This window comes from Rhinatrema bivittatum, chromosome 3 (genome assembly GCF_901001135.1).
Source record: "Rhinatrema bivittatum chromosome 3, aRhiBiv1.1, whole genome shotgun sequence".
NCBI classification, from domain to species: domain Eukaryota; kingdom Metazoa; phylum Chordata; class Amphibia; order Gymnophiona; family Rhinatrematidae; genus Rhinatrema; species Rhinatrema bivittatum.
Window position 1 is genome coordinate 301,556,853 of NC_042617.1, and position 22,094 is coordinate 301,578,946.

At 46.2% G+C, this 22,094-nt stretch overlaps 1 protein-coding gene across 1 annotated transcript in view; it reads left to right on the forward strand.

Moving 5' to 3' along the window:
• Positions 1–22,094, forward strand: part of SOAT2 (sterol O-acyltransferase 2) — a 172,091-nt gene that overhangs the window by 19,976 nt on the left and 130,021 nt on the right. The window contains exons 3-4 of the mRNA XM_029595059.1: positions 15,228–15,358; positions 20,545–20,681. Of these exons, the coding sequence (XP_029450919.1) occupies positions 15,228–15,358; positions 20,545–20,681 (268 nt within the window). The remainder of the gene's footprint in view (positions 1–15,227; positions 15,359–20,544; positions 20,682–22,094) is intronic.

The window sequence follows — 22,094 nt, forward strand, 5'->3', positions numbered from 1 at the left end:
CCCCAGGCCGAAACCACGCCCCGCCCCCAAAACGCCACGCCCCGCCCCCAAAACGCCGCGCCGATCCGACACGCCCCGACACGCCCCCCTCGAAAAACCCCGGGACTTAAGCGAGTCCCGGGGCTCTGCGCGCGCCGGTGCGCCTATGGAACATAGGCGCACCGGCATGCAAGGCCCTGCTCGCGTAAATCCGGGTGGATTTACACGAGCAGGGCTCTTAAAATCCGCCCCTCGGTGTATTTAGGGGACCACAGGTGATAAAAATGTAAGTTTTAAATATTTCTCAAGGAAACAAACACATAGTTATTACTTCCACATAAACTGCAAACCACATTGGCTCATGATCCAAACTTGGCTGTGTTTGTTAAGCAACAGGGCAAAAACTAAACATTTTGCACAAATTCCATCCTCAGGATGCTTTGCAAAAGTTCTTTAACTTGCCCCAGTTCTCTGAAGGTTTTACAATCCATTTCAAGAGTTTGCTTCAAGGGATTGACAAGTTTTTCACTTTTGCCATCATTCTCTCACTACCAGCAAAGTATGTTCTTTATGTGAAGTGGTCCTGACAGTGGGTTCATACCACAGATAAGATTTTACTAAACTCCATTTCTTCAGTCTTGAAAGAGAGTCACTGGCCCCTCAGGGAGCAACCTGATCCAATCCACAGCCACTGCCATGTGATGTTAGGAGTCGTCCTTCCTTGGAATCTTGTCGGCAGAGTGCGTTAGGGGCAAGACATTCAGGTGCTGCTGTCTCCTTTCTCACAAATTCTGCAGGTCATCACTCAGGCTGACCAGTCAAAGCCTGCAATCGCTCCAGGGCTTAATTGATGAAGGAATGGCTTGGAGTGCAGTTGCATCACTTAAGATTTAAGAAGTAGAGCAGCAGGGGTGTTCTGCTCCTGCCCCTCCCCTTAAGGCAGCCTGCAAGGAAGAGGAGGAGGTTGAGAGGGTGAGCCTGGAGCAGACAGAACAGAGAACAGCCACTCTAATCCCTAATACAGTCCCTTCTCCTCTTCTACAGGGAACTGGCAGAGAAGGGGAGATATTGAAGCATAGCAACATAAGAAGTTGCCATACTCGGTCAGACCGAGTGTCAGTCAAGCCTAGTATCCTGTTTCCAACAATGGTCAGTCCAGGTGACAAGCATCTGGCAAGATCCCAGTTAGTAAATAGATCCCATGCTGCTATTGCACAGTGATAAGTAGTGACTATTCCCTAAAGAGTGGACTTTCAAAAGTTACACATGTAAAATTCAGCATATATCTGTGTGAATAGCATATACTCACATACATGCTATAAAAACATAAGATATGCCATACTGGATCAGACCAAGGGTCCATTAAGCCCAGCATCCTGTTTCCAACAGTGGCCAATCCAAGTCCCAAGTACCTGGCAAGTACCCAAACATTAAATCTCAAGCTACTATTGCTTATTGGTTAATAGCAGTTTATGGATTTTTTCTCTAGGAACTTATCCAAACCTTTTTTTAAACCCAGTTACACTAACTGCTGAACCACATCCAGAGCTTAACTATGTGCTGAGTGAAAAATAATTTTCTTTGATTTGTTTTAAATGATTACTTGCTAACTTCATGAAGTGCCCCCTAGTCTTTCTATTATCTGAAAGAGTAAATAACCAATATGACATCCATCCTTTTATTTGCCATTCCCTTCCTAATAATTCCTAAAATTCTGTTTGCTTTTTTTATTGCCACAGCACACTGAGCTGATGATTTCAATGAAGTATCCACTATGACACCTAGATCTCTTTCCTGGATGGCATTTCCTAAGTTAGAACCTAACATCGTGTAACCACAGCAAGGATTATTTTTCCTTATATGCATCACTATGCACATGTCACGTTAAATTCCATCTGCCATTTGGAAGTCCAATCTACCAGTTTCGCAAAGTCCTTCTGCAATTTATCACTGTTACACCAGTCGGCTGACCTCACTCACCGTCCTGCTGGGGGCGGCTTCTGGCTCTGCTGCGGGTCGGAGGAAGTGCCCGCAGCGCGTCTCGCCTCTTCACGGCCCTACCCCCTGACGAGGAGCCTCGATTCGCGGCAGAGACACTGCCGCCGTTCCATGCTCCACCCTTGGGTCTCCTTAGGCAGGCGCGCGTGCCACCAGGATGTTATTTAAAGGGCCCAGGGCAGGAACCCTGGGCCAGCCCTGTTTGATGACATCACTTCTGGGGGACTATTTAGCTCCTCTCCCACTCTTCACAGATTGTCTTGACAAAGACTTTCCTTTACTGCTGTATCCTGCTGATCTCTCCTCAGACGCTGGTTCCTTGTTCCTGCTCCTTCCGGCGTGAGACACTCTCGGGTACCCCGCTCCTCGGGGGCCTTGTTCCTGTCTCTGGTTATCCGCTCCTCGGATGCTGTCTGCGAGCTTCCCCGCTCCTCTGGGTTGCTTCTGGAACTACTCTGCTTCGTGGAGACTCAGCGTTGGTGTACCCCGCTCCGCGGGCCATTGCCTTACAACTGTGACTGTATCGTGCTCTCCACTCCTCGGGGTAGTGGCTTGAGTATTTCTGTGACTAGGCCTCGCTCCCCTGCTCCTCGGGGCTGTGCCTGGATTCACCTTGCTATTCACGTGCTTCGCACTCACTCCTCTCTGGGCTTGCGCTGCACTTCTCCTCACTGAGTCTTGCTCCAGTACTTGCACCTGCATCTCAGCCAATCTCTCGTCATACTCTCTCCTTAGGCTGTGCCATCTGCGGTCCAGACCTCGCCTCCCATCGGTGAGTCCCACTGGGAGCTCCCTCCCTCTGGGTAGCGACATCTCTCACCTCGGGCCAAGGGCTCACTACCCACGGATCCTAACAATCACAGTCCGCTTGAGATTTAACTACTCTACATAATTTTGTGTCATCCACAAATTTGATCACCTCACTCATCGTACCCCTTTCCAGATCATTTATAAATATACAAGCCGTTAAGCCCATAACAACGGGCTACATTTAAAAAAAAAAATTTTGGTCCTTTTTCAGCCACTGCACCTGTCTACTCTTCTTTTCCCTCAATCCCCCTTCCCCTCGCTCATTCACCTCAGTCACTCATCCTCCTTCCCCCCCTCGATCACTCACTCCCCCTTCCCTCCCCCTTCCCTCACTCTCACCTCCCCCCTCATTCTCCCTCCCCTTCCTTCACTCTCACCTCCCCCCTCATTCTCCCTCCCACTCCCTCCCCTCACTCTCAGCTCCCCCATTCTCCCTCCCACTCCCTCCCCTCACTCTCACCTCCCCCCTCATTCTCCCTCCCCTTCCCTCAGTCACTCCCCACCCTCTTTCAATCCCATCCCTCACTCTCATCCCCTTCCAGCTCATCCACACCCCTTCCCTCTTCCTCTTGTGCTCTTCAGCACGGCCCGCTCACGGAGACAGGAGGTCTCCGGGGATCCCTCCCTGGCGCGCACCTCAGCTGCTTCTTCCCGCCACTACATTTCCTTCCGATATTGCCGCCGCTCCGCCGCTGCTGCTCCTCCCAGCACCATCTTAGCTCCACGCTGACCTCTGCTCTGACCGACGTACTCTCCCGCCCTCTGCTCTGACCGACGTGCTCTCTACTTTGCATTTGCGGGCCGTCGGTCAGAGCCCATTTATAAGGTAGATTAAAAATCACCGGTCTAAGTACAGATCCCTGAGGCACTCTACTGTTTACCTTTTTCCACTGTGAAAGCAGATCATTTAATCCTAATCTCTGTTTCCTGTCTTTTAACCATCTTCCAATCCACATAAGAACATCGCCTGCTACCCCATGATTTTTTAGCTTTCTTAGAAGCCTCTCATGTGAGACTTTGTCAAACAGATTTTTTGAAAATCCAAATACACCACCTCTACTGGTTCACCTTTGTTCACATGTTTATTCAACCCTTCAAAAGAAATATAGGAGATTGCTGAGGTAAGACCTCCCTTGGGTAAATCCATGCTGGCTGTGTCCCATTAAAACAGCGAATTATTTCGTTTAAGATGAAAGAAAATGTCCAAATAGTTAAAGAAAAAGAAGATGGGGAAGAGGGTGGAAAAAATGGGGATTCTACATTAGACTTATCAGATTTTTTAGAGAAATCACAAGAAGAGTTAGTTGTGGGTAAGACAGGCACGATGCTAGTAACCTTCGCTTTCATTACCGATCGAGATTTGGTTATGAAATATTTTTTCCGTAATAGGTCTAAAACCTATTATGGAAATAAAATATGGATATACCCAGACCTAGTTAAAAACACTCAGACTAGGAGGAAACAATTCTTGGAATTAAGGCCTAAAGTAATAGAAAGGGGAGGTCAATTTATCTTACGATACCCCTGTAAGTGCTCACTTAAATTGGATGGACATAATTATCAGTTCACAGATCCAGAACACCTAAAGACACTCCTGCGTGAATGAAGGAACGTTAGATAGAGATAGAATGAGGGGGTTAAACCTAATTTACCTATATATTATTTTGTTTAAAAATTGCTCATAGTCTATAAGCATCCCTAATTTTACTTTTATAAATACAGAAGTAATGTAAGAGAAAATTAGGTTTGAATGAATATATTTCATGTTTGTTTATTTTCTTTTCTTATATTACATTACTATCTGTAATTTTCATATGGACAAGTTATTCTTGTATATATGTTGAAACTATAAATAAAGAATTAAAAAAAAACAAAAAAAAAAAAAAAGCGAATTATAATAATAAAGATACAAAATTAAATAAGTAGGTGAATAGCTGGGAGCAGGGCCGGCGCTTCCATTAGGCGAACTTTGGTGGTCGCCTAGGGCGCCGAGCCGTAGGGGGCGCTGAACAGCAGCCACATGGTGCCACAAGCGGGGCCTATCTTGCTCACGGCAAAGAGAACTAGAGACTGTGTGCTTCTCAGGGCTGCTCGCGGCCCTGAGAAGCACAAAGTGTCGCACCCCCCCCCCCCTACCTGTTTCGGCGCCGACTGTTTCTATTTCTCTTTGCCGCGAGTGGGATAGGTCCCACTTGCGGCACCTCGTGGCTGCTCCTCGGCACCCTGAGAAGCACACAGTCGGCACCGAAACAGGTAGGGGGAGGGGGGCGCGACCGGGGAGGGGGGCAGCAGCACAAAGGTCGCCTAGGGCACCCAATACCCTTGCACTGGCCCTCATTGGGAGGTACATTTATAGTGACTATGTTCCTGAAAGGTATTTCAGGTGGCTTTGAAGTTTATCGACTGCCAGTCTGAATTGTGTTGTAAGGATTGGGTTGTGTGTTAAAAATAATATCGTGTCAAAAATTTGTACTGCATTTACCATATTCCTATGTTGCAACATAAGAACATAAGATATGCCATACTGGGTCAGAACAAGGGTCCACCAAGCCCAGCATCCTGTTTCCAACAGTGGCCAATCCAGGCCATAAGAACCTGGCAAGTACCCAAAAACTAAGTCACAATGTTATGATTCTGAAAGGTGGTCCCCTGGCCCGAGATGGAGTTGGCGCCACCTGTGGATGAAAGCCCCACAGGTCCCCTCTGTTGGAAGGCAAGGCCGGCATGAAGCTGAGACCCCGCAGGAGCTTTACCTCTACCAGCCCACTTTCCCCTCAGGTTGAGCCCTTGGGTACTGGGGCCGGCTGGATTTTTGTGGGGTCTCTGATTGAAGAGGAGACACTGGAATGAATACCAGGCCTGGGGCCAGAAGTGGATGAAAGGCTGGAGCGTAGAGCGAGAGCTGGAGCAGACTGCAACACTTGAAGCAGGAGACCAGGCATGGGTCAGGACAGGAGGCAATTCTCATAGACGAACTTCCAGGCACAGGGTCGGGACAGGCGGCAGTCTTCGGAATCAAGGTTCCAAGTGAGGGTCAGGTTCCGGGAAACATCAGTCAGGTCAGAAAGCAGGAGATATCCTTCGTGGAGGAACAGGATTTAAGACCAGGAAGCCGAGAAGCCAAGGCAAGGTCTGTGGGGCAGACCCTTGCTTTAAATAGGAAAAGGGCCAGGTGGGGTCAGCAGGAGCAGCCACGACAATTTCCTGCCATGGTCCCTTTAAATTTGGTAAGGAAACGCGCGCGCGGGCCTAAGGAGGCTCAGCGGGGGAGGGGTCTGCGCAGGAAGCAGATCGCATGTCTGCGGGCCCTGGAAGGCGGCAGTCTGAAATAGAACTCACAATAACTGTGTATGGAATGGCTTCTGGAACAGAAGAGAGGCTAGAAGAGATTTAGGAACATAGGTCCTTGTGGAACGAGTATTGGTTCCTACCTGTTAATCTGTAATAGTAATCCATAAGATATAGGTATGCGATATCTTCTGAGGAAGAAGAGAGTCTGAGAAAGGTATTAGGAGCATAGGCCCTTGTGGAGCGAGTACCGGTTCCTATCTGCAGTCTGCAATGGTAACTCACGATCTCCGTATCTGCGATAACGTCTTAGACTGAAGGGAGTCTTAGAGATTAGGAACAAGGGCCCTCGTGGAGCGAGTACAGGTTCCTGTCTGTAATAGGACTCACTGTGTTCACGTCTGCGATTGCCTCCAGGCAATAGGAATCTTCTGAGTCTTCGGGAACGTAGGCCCTCGAGGAGCGAGTACCGGATCCCGTCCAACAATCTGAAATCAAGAAGAGAGAGAGCGGAGCCCCCGAGAAGCGGGTACTCCTGGTAAGTTTGAAAAGGCTGAGCAGTGGAGAAAGATTTCCCCTTGCTGACTCGGATCGTTGTTGCAAGTAGTGTGGACTGCCAAAGCAAGTCCCGTTGGAGTTCCTTGATAACTCGTTTGTAGTTAGCAAACAAAGACCTTTTAAATTGAAAACGGATGACGTCACTACGGGGGGACGCCCCTGAGGATCGCGCCCTTGCTGGTACAAAGTCTGGAGCGCACGCGCGTGTGCGCCCTTACGTCATCAAGTACATGGCGGATCCATGGCGTCAGGCCAGCCCGGGGATACCGGGACCAAGAGGCGGGGAGAAGCCTCGGCTGCATCTGTCCGTCTGAGCCGAAGGGAGTCGCCACAAAGGTAGAGAGGGTGGAGCGAGGGCGAGAATAGGCACAATGCAACAGCTGGCCTACTACATCTTCCAGGTTTACGGTGATTTGGTTTAGTTCGTCTGACTCATCACCCCTGAAAACCATCTCTGGAACTGGTATCTCCCCAAAATCCTCATTAGTAAACACGTAAGCAAAGAATTCATTTAGTCTTTCTGCAATGGCCTTTTCTTCCCTAAGAGCCCCTTTAACACCCTCGGTCATCTAATGGTCCAACTGACTCCCTCATAGGTTTCTTACTTTGGATATATTTTTAAAAGTTTTTATTATGAGTTTTTGCCTCTATGGCCAATTTCATTTCAAATTCTCTCTTCGCCTGTCTTATCAATGTTTTACGCTTAACTTGACAATGCTTATGTTTTATCCTATTTTCTTCAGATGGATCCTTCACCTCACCTTTTAACCATGACGGCAATCGTTTTGCCTTCCTTCCACCTTTCTTAATGCGTGGAATACATATGGACTGCGCCTCTAGGATTGTATTTTTAAACAATGTCCATGCTTGTTGGATGCTTTTGACCATTGCAGCTGCATCTTTCAGTTTTTTTCTATTTTCCTCATTTTATCAAAGTTTCCCTTTTGAAAGTTTAGTGTTAGAGCTGCAGATTTACTTATTGTCCCCCTTCCAGTTATTAGTTTAAATTTGATCATGTTATGATCACTGTTGCCAAATGGCCCCACCACTCTTGCCTCTCTCACCAAATCCTGCGTTCCACTAAGAATTAAATCTAAAATAGCTCCCTCTCTTGTTGGTTCCTGAACCAATTGCTCCATGAAGCAGTCATTTATTACATCTAGGAACTTTATGTCTCTGGCAAGTCCTGATGTTACATTTACCCAGTCAATATTGGGGTAATTGAAATCTTCATCTAGACAGGTGCAGGACAGAAAATGAAGTTCCATTCAAAATTCAAACGTGTATTTATTATATAACTGAATTTTCATAGTTCATTCAATACGGCAACTCCTTCAGGTAAACAAAGAATATTTTAAATACTTGTCCCCCGACACGGTCCGTGTTTCGTGTGAACTGCATCAGGAGGGACCGCAGTATATTATGATCTACAATAAAACGATACATATCAAGAATGGAACAAAATAGGCTGCTGGATTTTCACATTGGATTCAGTTTTCCCCAATGGCTTAAATAAGGAGATCGAATGGTACCAATTTTATTAATTGTCTATTAATTCGACATGTGTGTGGCTGTGCGTTCCGGCGTTTTCCAGCTTCTCGCGAGAGGTTTTCCTTTCGCGCCTTTTTTCCTTTTAAATGGCTGTCATTGCTATAGGGCGCTCGCGCTCCTGTGATCTCTTTAAAGGTATGTACCTGTCACGTTACATTTGTTTATATATATTTTTTGCAGCCTATTTTGTTCCATTCTTGATATGTATCGTTTTATTGTAGATCATAATATACTGCGGTCCCTCCTGATGCAGTTCACACGAAACACGGACCGTGTCGGGGGACAAGTATTTAAAATATTCTTTGTTTACCTGAAGGAGTTGCCGTATTGAATGAACTATGAAAATTCAGTTATATAATAAATACACGTTTGAATTTTGAATGGAACTTCATTTTCTGTCCTGCACCTGTCTAGATGAATACTTGCTTATGTGCAAGGTTGGCTTCTGTTGATTGTTTGGTAATTGAAATCTCCCATTATTATTTCTGTCAAATTGGTTAGCTTCCCTGATTTCTCTTAGCATTTCATTATCTGTCTGCCACTGAAAATGTTTTTCTGTCAATAAGCATGCTGAATTAGCCATGATCTCTGGATGATGTCATTTGGCAGCACCGAATGGACATGTTTTTCCAAGCTAGTAGAGCTTTGATGATATTCAATTTACCATACCTTACAGTGATTCTTGGTTCACGACTTTATCAATTGCTAGTCTTTGCATTAACTCTATTAACACCTGGTTATCTCATAATCATTTAAAACTTAATCCTTCTAAAATTGAAATTTTACATCTATCCACTATTCCTCGTTCTCAGTGTCACCCACCGACGCATTTAACACTTGGCAGTTTTTCCATCCCTATAACAACTAAAGTTCGCAATCTCTGTGTCACTTTGGATTCAGAACTATCCATATCCCAAAATATTTCTTCTGTGGTAAAAACCTCATTTTACAAGATTCATCTGTTGAATGCTTAAATACTCTGTTCTACCCCAACGACTTTCGTACAGTTTTATAAGCCCTCATTCTTAAAGGGTTAGGTTACTGCAATGCATTATACGTAGGGCTTCCAGACATTGCTTTACGTCCTTTATAACTAATACAAAATGCAGCTGCTCGTGTTCAAATTACTCCTGTCCTCTGTTCGCTGCACTGGCTCCCTGTTTCATTTCGAAAACAATATAAAATTCTATTATTTATGATCTCATATACAAGAAATCTGCTATTTGGTTATGCTCTTCTTTAATTCTGTATCAACCTACACGTCATCTCTGCTCTAGGAACAAAAGTCTCCTCGAGGTCCCCTCTGTCAAAATGGCCAGATTAGACATCACTAGAAGGCTTCACTGTCCCCATTCTCTGGAATTCCATCCCTGATTCCCTCAGGCAATTAACAAATATTAAAGAGCTTAAGAAAAATTTAAAAATGTATGCTCCATTGCATTTAAATAGTCCACAAAGATTTGAGTCCCAACAGTTTCCACCTAGAGGCATGACCTATTTTTGTTTTACTGTTTTGCTTTTATTAATTTTTATGACTTGTCTTTAGTTGTATCCTATTTTGTGTTTATGTCTTTATTACGAATGTATATTTTTGTAAACTGCTTCGATCTACTTTTCATTGTAGAAGCAGTATATAAAAGGTTTTAAATAAATACTGAGCATGTGTAGGAGTTCCATGCAGGTATTGCCTTGAGAGTCTCCTCAGTCTGTTTTTGTCTGAGCATAACCTGGATATGTACTCAGTTTTTCCAGAATTCTTTAAAATTATGTTTTTTTTCTTCAGTTTCTTCACTTGTAGTTGCCTTGCTGCTCTGCAGCACCCATAACAGCACTTTTAAGTGTTACAAAAAAAAAATATTTCTTCCTTCTCAAAATGGTCAAAGAAGGTGCCCTAGAGGCCAGGTGAGTCTCAAGGATATAAGTAAAGATATGTGAAAGGTATTGTGTATCTTTATTCCAAGTTCAGACCGTGCATCCTGGCATTCTGCCCAGGGGCTCTGATCTGGGGGGGCTAATCTCATTGAGGTCCACACTGGGGGCTACCTGAGGGGCTTATCACCCGCATGCACGTAGGTCTACCTCAAGGGCTTACCCAACATAAACACACACAATTACTGGGATTATACCTGAGGGCTTGAACCTAGGAGCTTATTCCCTATACAAATAGCCACACACAATTACTGGGATTTTACCTGGGGGCTTGAATCCAGGAGCTTATTCCCTAAACAAACTTTGATTCAGTACATCACGGTTCCAGGTACTTAGGAACGTAAGTTTATTTGAGCAGTAGGAGGATAGAACAAATACAATTAGATCATACAGAAGAAGGTAGATAGAAGCTTACATGTTTCCAAAGAATTAGCCTGTGCTATCACGTCCAGAGTGTGCTTTCCCTCTCCCTAGCTGTTATTACTCCTTTCACTAAAAATGCTTAGGAAAGCAGTGATGTTCCCTCCCTCTGAGTTCTTATCAATTTCAGGCACAGCAGTGTGGCCTTCATTTTCTCTCAGGCTTTAGTATAAGTTAATTGCTTGCTTTCTCATCATAGACTTACTGGAATAACAAAAATAAACAGACTTTTGCCTGTTTGTAAACATTTCACAGTGTAAAACAGTAAATAGGAGTTCACTGAGTTTGGCCTGTGGTCTTCAAAGTAGTCTGTGACTGGGTGAGAACTTTGAATCCATACGGCCTACCTTCTATATACATAACAAAAAATTACTTCAACGATCTTCAATGTTGGTGGCAGCTTCAGCTGATACATCATGGGTCCTGTTGCGTCCGTCGGTCTCAGACGCCTTTGACCTCTGTGTCTCACCTTTCTTTCTGCTCTCTCTGCTAATCTTGGGAAGATGGCTACTGCCGCGTCTGCATGCCGCTCTCTCCGGCATCCCTGGAACAGCTATGGCAAGGCTATCCGCCATGTTTCTCCTAAGGGCCTCCTAGGGTGCGTGCGCGCACGCCACCCACGTCTTTATCCATGTCATAGTGGGAACCTTGGAGGCATCCCCCTCGAGTGACGTCACGCCATCCGGGTATTTAGCCTTCCCTTCGTAGCTGACTATTCGAGTTAGCAAATATTGGATCAGGATTGACTCCTCCGATCTGAGCTACTCTGCCGCTTCCGTGCTGCCGCTGGAAGCTCTCCCTGCCCTTCAGGGTATTTCTCCTAACCTGGGTACCCGCTCCTCGGGGGCCTTGTGCTTTCTTTCAGGTGCCTATCTGGGATCAGGTACTTGCTCCTCAAGGGCCTGCTCTCCCTGCCTGGTACCTGCATACCAACTACTTCTGCCTGCTGGGATCTCCATCTACACAGCTACCAACTTAGTGAGTAATCTAACCATTGTCAGTCTGTCTCATCTACAGCTCAGCACTGGGAACCTGCACCTGGAACTCCCTATACTATTGTGTGCTGCTAACATCTACCATTGTGGGATGGGTCTCCTCTGCCGAGAGCCCCTGGGCTGCTACTACTGGATCATCTCACTACTGCCATCTCTGGTGGTATACCTCAAGCTGTATAATAAAGACAAATCTTCTGTGTTTGCGTGTCTCAAGTCTAGCCTAGTACTGCGGTTCCTCACAGGGCTCCTCCCTGTGGGAGTGGCCATCGCTGCGGTACTCAAGAATCCACTCCAACACCTCAAAGCCACAACAGGTCCCACTTGGGAGAGTATTGGAAAGGGGCCAATGTAGCAGGGAGCCAGGTGCATGGAAGGCACTTTCAAGAGAATATGTTGTGTGCTCAACCACACTTTCTCACCCACTTGGTCTTCTGTGGATATCAGTAGTTTTCTTTTCCCTGTCTGTGGCCTTCTGAATGAGGTCATTGGTTCGTATTTAAAGTTCTTGTAGCTCCTGGCAATAATTGGGTTGCTGGTGAAGATATTGTTATGGGTAGAAGTAGAGGTGGTAATGGCTGTTTCCCCTAGACTAGTTGGAATGGGGAAACCCCAGTGGCAGCATTGACATGGGTATTATAAGAGAACTCTGCCTAAGGTAAGAAGACGGCCCAATTGTCTTGACACTTGTTGACGAAAGCATGAAGGAAGATTTTGAGTGTGCAATTTGTGTGTTCGGCCCTCCATTTCCTTGAGGATGGTATGCTGAAGTGAAATCAGCATAATGCCAAATCTTTTTACAGAGTAAGTGCCAGTATTAGGCTGGGGAACTGTTCCCCTCGGTCCGACAGGATGTGCTTGGGCAAGCCATATAATGAAATATGTGGAGCGTGAAAATACATGGAGCTGTGTTGATGAAATATGTGGGCAGAAGGGAAGCCCAGAAGTGGGCACAGTGATTCATTTTTTAGAGGCGATCAATGACCACCCAGATCACAGTGGCGCCATCTGAGAGGACGAGGTCTACGATGAAATTCATGGCCAAGTGAGTCCAGGGTTCCCTAGGGGCTGACAATAGCTGAAATAGCCCCCAGAGTCACCCATGCAGAGTTTTCTGCTGTGTACAGTTAGGGCATGAGACAACATAGGCCTTGACATCTTGCTTCATTTGAGGCCACTAGTATATTGCTGAAGCAGTGCAAGGGTTAGAGCCTGTCCACGGTAACCTGCAACATGGGAGTCATGGGCCCATTTTATACCTTTTCATGTAGACGGGATGGAATGACCATCTTCCCTGGACAGATGGTCATGGAGATGGCCAGTTGAATCTTGGTGGGGTCAATAATATGCCTGAGAGGCTCTGGAATGTCCTTGGTTTGAAAGGAGTGAGAGAGAGCATCCTCCCGTAGATTCTTTAGAGCTGGGTGATACCATAATTCAAAGTTGAAACAGGCAAAGAATAGGGACCAATGAGCCTGCCATGCGTTCAACTGCTGAGCATGGTGAAAGTGTTAGAGATTTTTGTGATCTGTATAAATCGTGATAGAGTGTTGGGTGCCCTCTAGTAGATGGCACCACTCTTCAAGAGCCAGTTTGACGGCTAGGAGCTCCCTGTCACCAATGCTGTAATTGCGCTCCACAGAAGAAAATGTCTTTGAGAAGAATAAACAGGAGTGAAGGACTCCTGGGCGAATGTTGACTTAGAACTAAGCCTATCCTTAGTGTGGAGGTGTCCACTTCAAGGACAAATGGACATGTGGTATCTGGATGATGGAGGCAAAATTTTAACAAGAAGTCGTACTTGAGTTCCCAGAAGGAACCCTTTTGGGTGAGAACTGTAAGGAATGTTGCTACAGCAGAGTAAGTTGGGATAAATTGGCATTAAAAGGTGGTTTTGTCAGCATGATTAGGGCAGGGGAGGAAAAGGTGTACATATATGAGATTTTCAAAAGTACATACCAATATAAGATGCAAACCATAAAGACATTTTTAACTCACAGACTTTGCAAGTTGTTTCTCTTTCAGAACTGACACCATGTGCAAAGGCTAAAACAATCCACATAATTAGCACACAACATGATCTATTGAAAATTGCTCCCTAAATACCAGTTGAAAAGCAGGCCCAAATACCACCCTGAAATGTAAATATAGTATTTGCTCTGAATGTTTAATTTTAGTGACCCTTGGAGTACACAAGACATCTCAACCTCAGTAGTCAGGAAAGACTGAGACCCGCTGCTCCAGTTCTAAAAAAGAAGTTCTGTAATCTCTGGCCCTACCCAGACATCCAGAGTATATCGGCATTGATAAACTTGTTTCTCCTTTCTCCCTGTGCTCTCCCCATGCCAAGATAACATTTGCCCTGCATTCCAAATCAGCCAAATATTACCCCCAAAATTACCAGCTTCAGAAGCTGGGGTGGAAGGGCTTCTCTGGCTCTTTTCTTTTTCCTCCTCATGTAACCTTTCCTGGAGGTTTTAGTCCCAAGGGCACACAAACATATTTATTATTCTTCAGGGCTGTTCCAGCTAGCAATTTTCTCCCATGCTTAACTCTTAATTCTGGGGGGTTTCTTTTTATGGGGGGAAGCTCTCGCTTATGGCCTGGACCATGGTGTCTTGCTTTTGGTGTGTGTAGACTGTTGATGCATCCCATTGGGGCGAGATGCTGGGACAAATCAACAGGACCAGAATTAAAGTTAACTGATTGATAATAATGTCCATTTATCCATAAATAGTGCATTACATCTAACTGTTGATAAATGACTGATTTTCTCTGTAGGTAGATATCCTTTGTTTCAGAGGTCTGGGTAAAGCTCCCATGGTGATTTACTTGCTCAAAGCTCACCCATCAGCTGATCGGGAATCCTATTGGAGGGGTCCCCAACTTCACAGCAAAACAATCCTACCTTAATCCATGTCTTTTCTGGACACTCAGCCCATTCTGGTCCCATTGATGGAGATCTAGTTCGGGTCTCCAGATCTTGTTCTTTCATCCTTAGTTGATATTTCTGGGGGTCTTCTCTTGGGGAAATGTCAAATGGGATCAGGGTATATCAACACTGTACCCCAGTGGGGAGGGGGAATAAAAAAACCTCCCCACGCTGTTCAGATCCAAAAAATACTTCTAAATGGTAACCTGGATATATCTTCAGCTATCACTGTCTCTCACAGCAGGATCCATCACTGGTGCTTGCCCATATAGAGTTTAGAGTGGTCTCACAAGTCTTCAGTCCTCTGGGTGAGAGCCTTTTGCCCCAAAGGAAATAAGGCATAAAAATCTATTTCTTCTGTAAATTAGTAGGAGAAGGACCCTCTGGAAGGGCATCCACAATGAGGTATCACTTCCAACTGAAACTCCAGGTTGAAGCTGGGAGGCCTCACCAGAGTGAGGCCTCCCAGCCAAACCATCAAACCACCAAACCATCCTTACTGTCACAAGGCTTCCTAAAACTTATCCCAAAGAGTTACAAAATGGCTGGGCTAAATAGGATTGAGGCATCCAATCCAGACTCTCCAGGTTGGGAGGGGGTGAGAGGGATAAATGAATCATTATATTAAAATTTCTACACAGGAACTTAGTGATGGCTAGTGGCCAACTCATATGGATGCCACACTCATATGAAGCTTCTCTTTTGTGTCTTCATGTCTTAGATGGAAGTAGTTCTTGGGGAAATTCATTATCTCAATACTCTGTTTACAGGTAACTCTGATTCTCTGCTTGGCGTCTCCAACCTTGCATGCTGGAAGAAGCAAATGAAAGTGAGTAACCAGAATACCTTGGTTGGATTACAACAGGATTGCCCAGATTTGGTTCTGCGGACCTGCAGCCAGGTCAGGTTTTAGGATAACACAAATGATCTAATCAATCTATTTATTTTTAGATTGCATGTATGGAAATAGAATTAATTTATATTCATTGTGGGCATCCTGAAAATAAAGGCCTGGTTGCAGTTCTTGAGGACTACAGTTTGAGAAACCCTGATCTGGAAGATCTTCGAGGAGAGAGAACCCCTCCTTGCATACAGAAGTGTTTGTACAATGGTACCTCTTTAGGAAGGGCACTCCTCTTTGGAAAAATAATTACCATTTCCCTGTATGTACCCAGATCAGTCCAGACACCTGGGTTCATTCGCCCCTGCCAGCAGATGGAAACAGAGAAAAAGCTTCGCTGACACCGTATCATAACCAACAGTACCCCCTGCAGTTCCCCAGTATTTCTCTGTCTCCAGTAGATGACAGAGGGTGTGAATCCTGCAGTTCTGCAGTTTACCAATTTTTTAGACCAATATTTTTTCTTTGAGCCTTCCTCCCGGGGGTTCTCTTGGTTTTTTAGGAATCCTGGTGGGTTCTGCCTCGTCCGGTTGAGGCAGCTGAGCTGGGGGTTGGTACCTTTGTGTGTGCTTGGTCTGTGTGCCCATGAGGTGTAAATCTGGTTGTCCAGATCCCTCCCTTCACAAGGCCGCTGAGGCGGCTGCATGCTCTTTTATACTATTTTTCTTGGTTTTTCATGACATTTTTGTCTTTGCCTATTTTTTCAAGGCAGATTGTTTTTTTCTGTAAAGCTAATTGTCTGTCTCATTCGGTTCAGAGATCCTGGTCCACGAGAGAGTTTGCCTGGTCTATCAACTGGCTAGAGACCAGGGCGGTTCGTTTGGCTTTGAAGGAGTTTCTACCTCTGCTATGGAATCATCCGGTTCGAGTGCTGTCAGACAATGTGACAACAGTGGCGTATATAAATCAACAGGGCAGAACCAAGAGCCAGGCGGTGGCTCTGGAAGCACAGAAGTTTGTGCTCTGGGCGGCGCGACATCTGGAGCGATTAGCGGCAGGAGCAGAGAATGTTCAGGCGGACTTCTTGAGTCGGATTCACTTGGATCCAGGCAAGTAGGAATTGTCAGAGAGAGCCATGCAGTTGATTCGAGATCGTTGGGGAGCGCCGCATGTGGACCTTATGGTGACCTCTCAGAATGCCAAGGCATTCCTGTTCTTCAGTCGCCGAAGGCAGCACGGTACCGAAGGGGTCGACACTCTGGTTCTACCATGGCCTGATGGGGTTCTACTTTGTTTTTCCTCCTTGGCCGCTGGTGGGCAAGGTTCTCCATCACATAGAAAAGCATTGCGGCGAGGTGATTCTGCTTGCTCTGGAGTGGCCTCGGTGCCCTTGGTTTGCGGATCTGGTCAACCTGGCGGTGGATGGGCCACTTTGCTTCAGCCACCTAATGCAACTTCTTCAACAGGGTCCCATATTTTTCGACCAGGCTGCTCGCTTTTGTCTAGGGGCATGGCTTTTCAGAGGAGGCATTTGAAAAGGAAAGGTTACCTGGACTCTGTAGTCACCACATTGTTACAGTCTAGAAGGAAGTCTACTAACCTGTCTTACGTTCGGTTATGGAACTTTTTGAGTACTGGTGTTCCTTCAGGGGTGTTCTTCCACTCAGGGCCATAATTCCCGAAATTTTATCTTTTTTGCAGGATGGCTTCGCAAAAGGCTTATCTCTCAGTTCACATAAGGTGCAGGTAGCAGCACTGGGCTTTCTCCGTGGCAAGATTGATGGCTCCTGTATTTCGACTCATCCGGACTTGGTTCGTTTTCTGAGAGGGTCGATGAATTTACTTCCTCCAGTTCGGAAATCCTGTTCGTCCTGGAATCTTAATCTTGTCCTTAGAGCTATTTGTGAAGTTCCTTTCAAGCCGCTCCAAAGGGCTACGTTGAAAGATTTGACGCTTAAGGTAATTTTTCTGGTGGCCATTTGTTCAGCTAGAAGGATTTCTGAGTTACAGGCGCTACCTTGCCGAGATCCTTTCCTTCAGATTTCGGAGTCCAGAGTTTCCTTACGGACAGTACCTTTCTTTTTACCAAAGGTGGTTTCAGCGTTTCATGTCAATCAATCAGTGGAGCTTCTGGCCTTTCCTGCCTTACCGGCGTCAGATCCTCATGCGAGGGAGCTCAGACATCTGGATGTACGGAGAGCCTTATTGCATTACCTTGAGGTTACGAATTACTTTAGGTGGTCCGATCACCTCTTTGTGCTGTGGAATGGTAAGAACAAACGTTCCAAGGCTTCTAAAGCCTCTATTGCACGATGGTTGAAGGAGGCATTTCTTCCACGTATATCACGCAGGATCGTCCAGTTCTGGAAGGGTTGCATGCTCATTCCACACGTTCACAAGTGGCCTCGTGGGTGGCGTCACAACTTGTTTCTCCACAGGAAATTTGCAGGGTGGCGACTTGGAAGTCGCTGCCTACTTTCGCAAGGCACTATCTCTTAGATGTGGGGGCTCCGGCAACCCCTTTGTTAGTGTTTGAGATAGTTGTGGGTGAATCCTTGGGCCGGTGGCAGATGACCACGCCCCCGGGGAAGATCCCAAAAGGGACCACAGGTCAGGCTCAGAGGTTGGAGACAGACACACACTAGCTCTTTTATTAAACAGTATATTGAACCACCAGAGGTGGCAGTAGTGAGCTGGAAGCGTTCGGCTGGGCTGTAGTCCCTCAGATACTGGAACAGCGATCCTGGATAACTGAGCTGTAGAGAAACTGAATATAGTGAGTAGGCAGAGTATGCAGAGTTCAGGATCAGAACCTTGATGGTAACACACACACAATAGTCTCTTAGAAACAGCCCAGGAGCTGGAAATGAATTAGGCCCTCGAGGAGCGAGTACCTGGTTCCAGGGAATGCTCTGAGAGAGAAATGGTATCTCACTGGTGTTGTAGGCAGCGAAGACTTTCTGGCAGAAGTGGTATTCAGTAGCAAGTCCGGGAACGTGGGCCCTCGAGGAGCGAGTACCGGTTCCAGACTGCGACCTGAAAAACAAGAGAGAGAGCGAGGCCCCCCGAGGAGCGGGTACCTCTGGTAAAGTCCGAGGAGGCAGAGTAGCAAGGTATGCAGAGAGTGAATCCCATCCGCAGCGATACCTGAAAGAAGCTAGGAATCCTTTCCGTTCCTTTGCTAACTCGATTAGTTAGCGAATTCAGAGACCTTAAATATCCGGTGATGATGATGATGTCATCTCAGGGGGACGCCCCTGAGGTTCGCGCCACTGCTGGTACTTGAGTCGGGGCCGCGCCGCACGCACGCCCTTAGCCTTCTGGGAAACATGGCGGAGTGCAGCGTCTAGCTGGTCCGGGGACGCCGGAGGAGGTTGGCAAGATGGCGCCGCGGCAGCCAATCTTCCATCAAGCAAAGAGGGAGTCGCCAAAGAGGTAAGGTGGGTGTACTGGAGACATCGGGCAGCGACAGTCGCAACACTCTTCCTTTAGCGAGAGTGTTCTGCAAGCGGGACTCTCCAGGTCCCACACTGGATAAGGGCTTGGGTACATCCCAGGTGTCTGGACTGAACGTACAGGGAAAGGAAAATTGGTTCTTACCTGTTAATTTTTGTTCCTGTAGTACCACGGATCAGTCCAGAGCCCACCCAATTAGAGGAGGGGTATATTCGGGGGAGAGTCATCCGCTCTGCTGTAAGATTGGTCTCTGTTACATTCCATGTTGTTGTTGATTATCATTTAATGGTTCAATATTTTTGGCTATTATCTGCTTTGATACAGATATACTGAGGAACTGCAGAGGGCACTCTTGGTTATGATACGGTGTCAGCAAAGCTTTTTCTCTGTCTCCATCTGTTGGCAGCGGGGGAATGAACCCAGGTGTCTGGACTGATTCGTGGTACTACAGGAATGAAAATTAGCAGGTAAGAACCAATTTTCCTTTTCCCACCCTGCTAAAAGTCCCCAGACTCTGAGGCGTTTCAGTGGGAGATTATTAATACATTTAGTAACATAGTAATCAGGAGTGCTCAAACCTGTCCTCGACTCCATCCCTCCAGTTGGGTTTTCAGGATATTCCTAATGAATATGCTTGAGAAATATTTGTATACATAGGAGGTAGTGTATACAAATAAATCTCATGCATATCCATTAGAGATACCCTGAAAACCTAACTGGCTTGGGGGGGGGGGGGGGGGGGAACCAAGGACCAGTTTGAACACCCTGATAGTGGATAACTATAGATAAAAAAAAACAAATAGACCCATCCAGTCTGCCCACTTGAGATTTTTCCACTTTCATTAGATAAGCAGATAAATTCCCACATGCAACCCAAAACCAACTCCTTCCCTTCATCTTGTCTTGTATATGACCTCTCAACCCTCCATATCTGTCCCAAGCATGCCCAGAATCTGTCAGAAGTGCTGGTAGACCATTTCAAGCTTTCTCATCTTCAGTTTTGATTCTTACAAGACCAATACTTAATACAACACCAAGGCTCCTTTCCATGTCTTATTACCAAGTTTTGCGATAAATACCACAGCCACCAAAATTGAACAGGGTAGTTGTCAAAAAAAAAAAATCCGGCCTCCTGGTGCTTTTTGAGTTTGTGTTTTAATCATGATCCCTCTATGCAGGTTATATCAGCCTTCTTGGACCCCTAATACTGCTGTTAGGGCTGTAATTACAGCTCTGTACAGGCTCTCCAAATACTTTCTTGAAGACCTGAGTTAGCCATTCTACTGCTATTTAGGATTGTAGCCACTGCTCTGTACTACTCCTACTACAGCACCATTAATATACACTGCTCTGTATAATATAACTCAAACAGTTATGTCTCTTTCTCAAACTGTTTACGATCGTTAATACTGCTGTGCGTGATTAATATATCAAGATAATATTTCATAGTTTGATGGCCAAAGTGTATATAGGTTTACTGCTAGGAACTGAGAATGGGGGAGGATGCATGTTTCATGATGAGGAGACTTGTCATATTTTGTTGCCCAGGCTCCTGATTCTGAATGTGTTTGAAAGTAATGCAGTAACTCAGTAGTTGTTGGCCCTTGGCCCATATAAGCTATTTAGTTGCCCCCTTCCCCCCACCTACTAAGACTTCATCTCTCTTCTTTATGTTAACCAGCACCCTCAGTTTCTATCTCCAAATGTGCTTGAATTCTGTCAGGTACCAAGATTGGTGGGTAAGGGCGAGGGAAGTTGCAGGGTCACTGACGCACCCTACCCTGTTGCAGATGGTGAAATCAGAGCTCTTGGATCACAGGCACCTGCAGATGAACGATGCGCTAGACAGAGCCGTGCAGGAGACTGCAGAGGCCGATTCTCAGCACCCGAAGGGCCAGAGCACAAAAGAACTGGAGAACCAAAATCAGTAAGGACCACACTGGGGTAGCACTCCAACTCAAGCATTGCCTCTGAAGAGCAGAAAGGTTGAAATGACATGAGTTCCCTACTAGTTCTGCTTTTCTGAGCTGATATATTAACAGCATTGCATATCCTCCATCTTTAGTGGGGGGGAGGGGGAGCCTAATTCCAAATGAGAAAAAACTAGTCCTAGTTTTCTACCTGGAAAGACAAAAGGAAAGGTGGGGTGAACCACACAAATAGGAAAACAACAAGAGTGGTAATAAATGGATAATTAATTATATAAAAGTAAATATTCAAAGACACAAAATAAAATATTATAAATTTAATATCAATAAAAACATAAATACAAAACATAAAATTAACATGATGGATCCAATATACCCGACATGGCCGTGTTTTGACAAAGTGTCTATATCAGGGATGATTATATAAAATGATCGTCCTTAGTTCCTATCAAGAAATCATAAAAGCAAGTTTGCTTACAGTAAACTGTGTTTCTGTAGATAGCAGGACGAATTAGCCATGCTGTCGTGGGACTGTCCGTCAGGCTTCGGAGGTGAAGTTTAACCAAACTGTTACAGAGCTTAGCTCCGTGCAGCTGCACGTGTGCTCCCGCACAGGAAGACAGATTCTCCTGACTGAGGCGGGTGGCGGGTGGGTCAGCATGGCTAATTCATCCTGCTATCTACGGAAACACTGTTTATGGTAAGCAAACTTGCTGTTTCCATCGATAGCAGAGCTGAATTGTTATGCCTGTCTGTTGCAGACAGCTGCGACCGCAAGTACTCATTTCTTGCACTGCTCTCCTGTTCTCCCCGGGGCTGTTCGCTGCGCAGGCCTGCCTACATCGCCGCGTTCCACGGGACTTCTCTCGGCGGCATGGACACCGCTACTTCCTACTCTGACGATGGGCCTTCCTAGGTGTGCGCGCGCGTCATAGGCCCCGCCTTTGAAGCCTTTTCGGCGGGAACCTCGGGGGTGTCCCTGTTTGATGATGTCATTGATCCCCAAAATTTAAGCTCCACCTTCGCCCTCAGCAAGCCAACTTGGCAACAAGTTCCATCCGTGGTCTGAACTCCTGCCTTGTGTTCCTGAGACGCCGCCTCCTGCCTCGCTCTTGGACCCTGTCTGGTACCCGCTCCTCGGGGGTCAGTTTGTGCTCCTATAGGGACTCGTGCTCTGCGCCTCTTGGGTCCTGCTCTGCATTGGCTCCAGCTACTCTGGTCTACTTTGGAACATGCAGCAACATGTGAGTTCCTCATCTGGCTTTCCCCGCTCCTCGGTGTTGCGCTGTATCCTCACCAAGACTGGCTGCGCTCGCCTGCTCCTCGGGCAGCGCTTCTATTCAAGAGACTGCCTAGTACCGCCCCGCTCCACGGGGCTGGACTTCAGCTTGTTCCTGGTTGTCAGCTGTCCC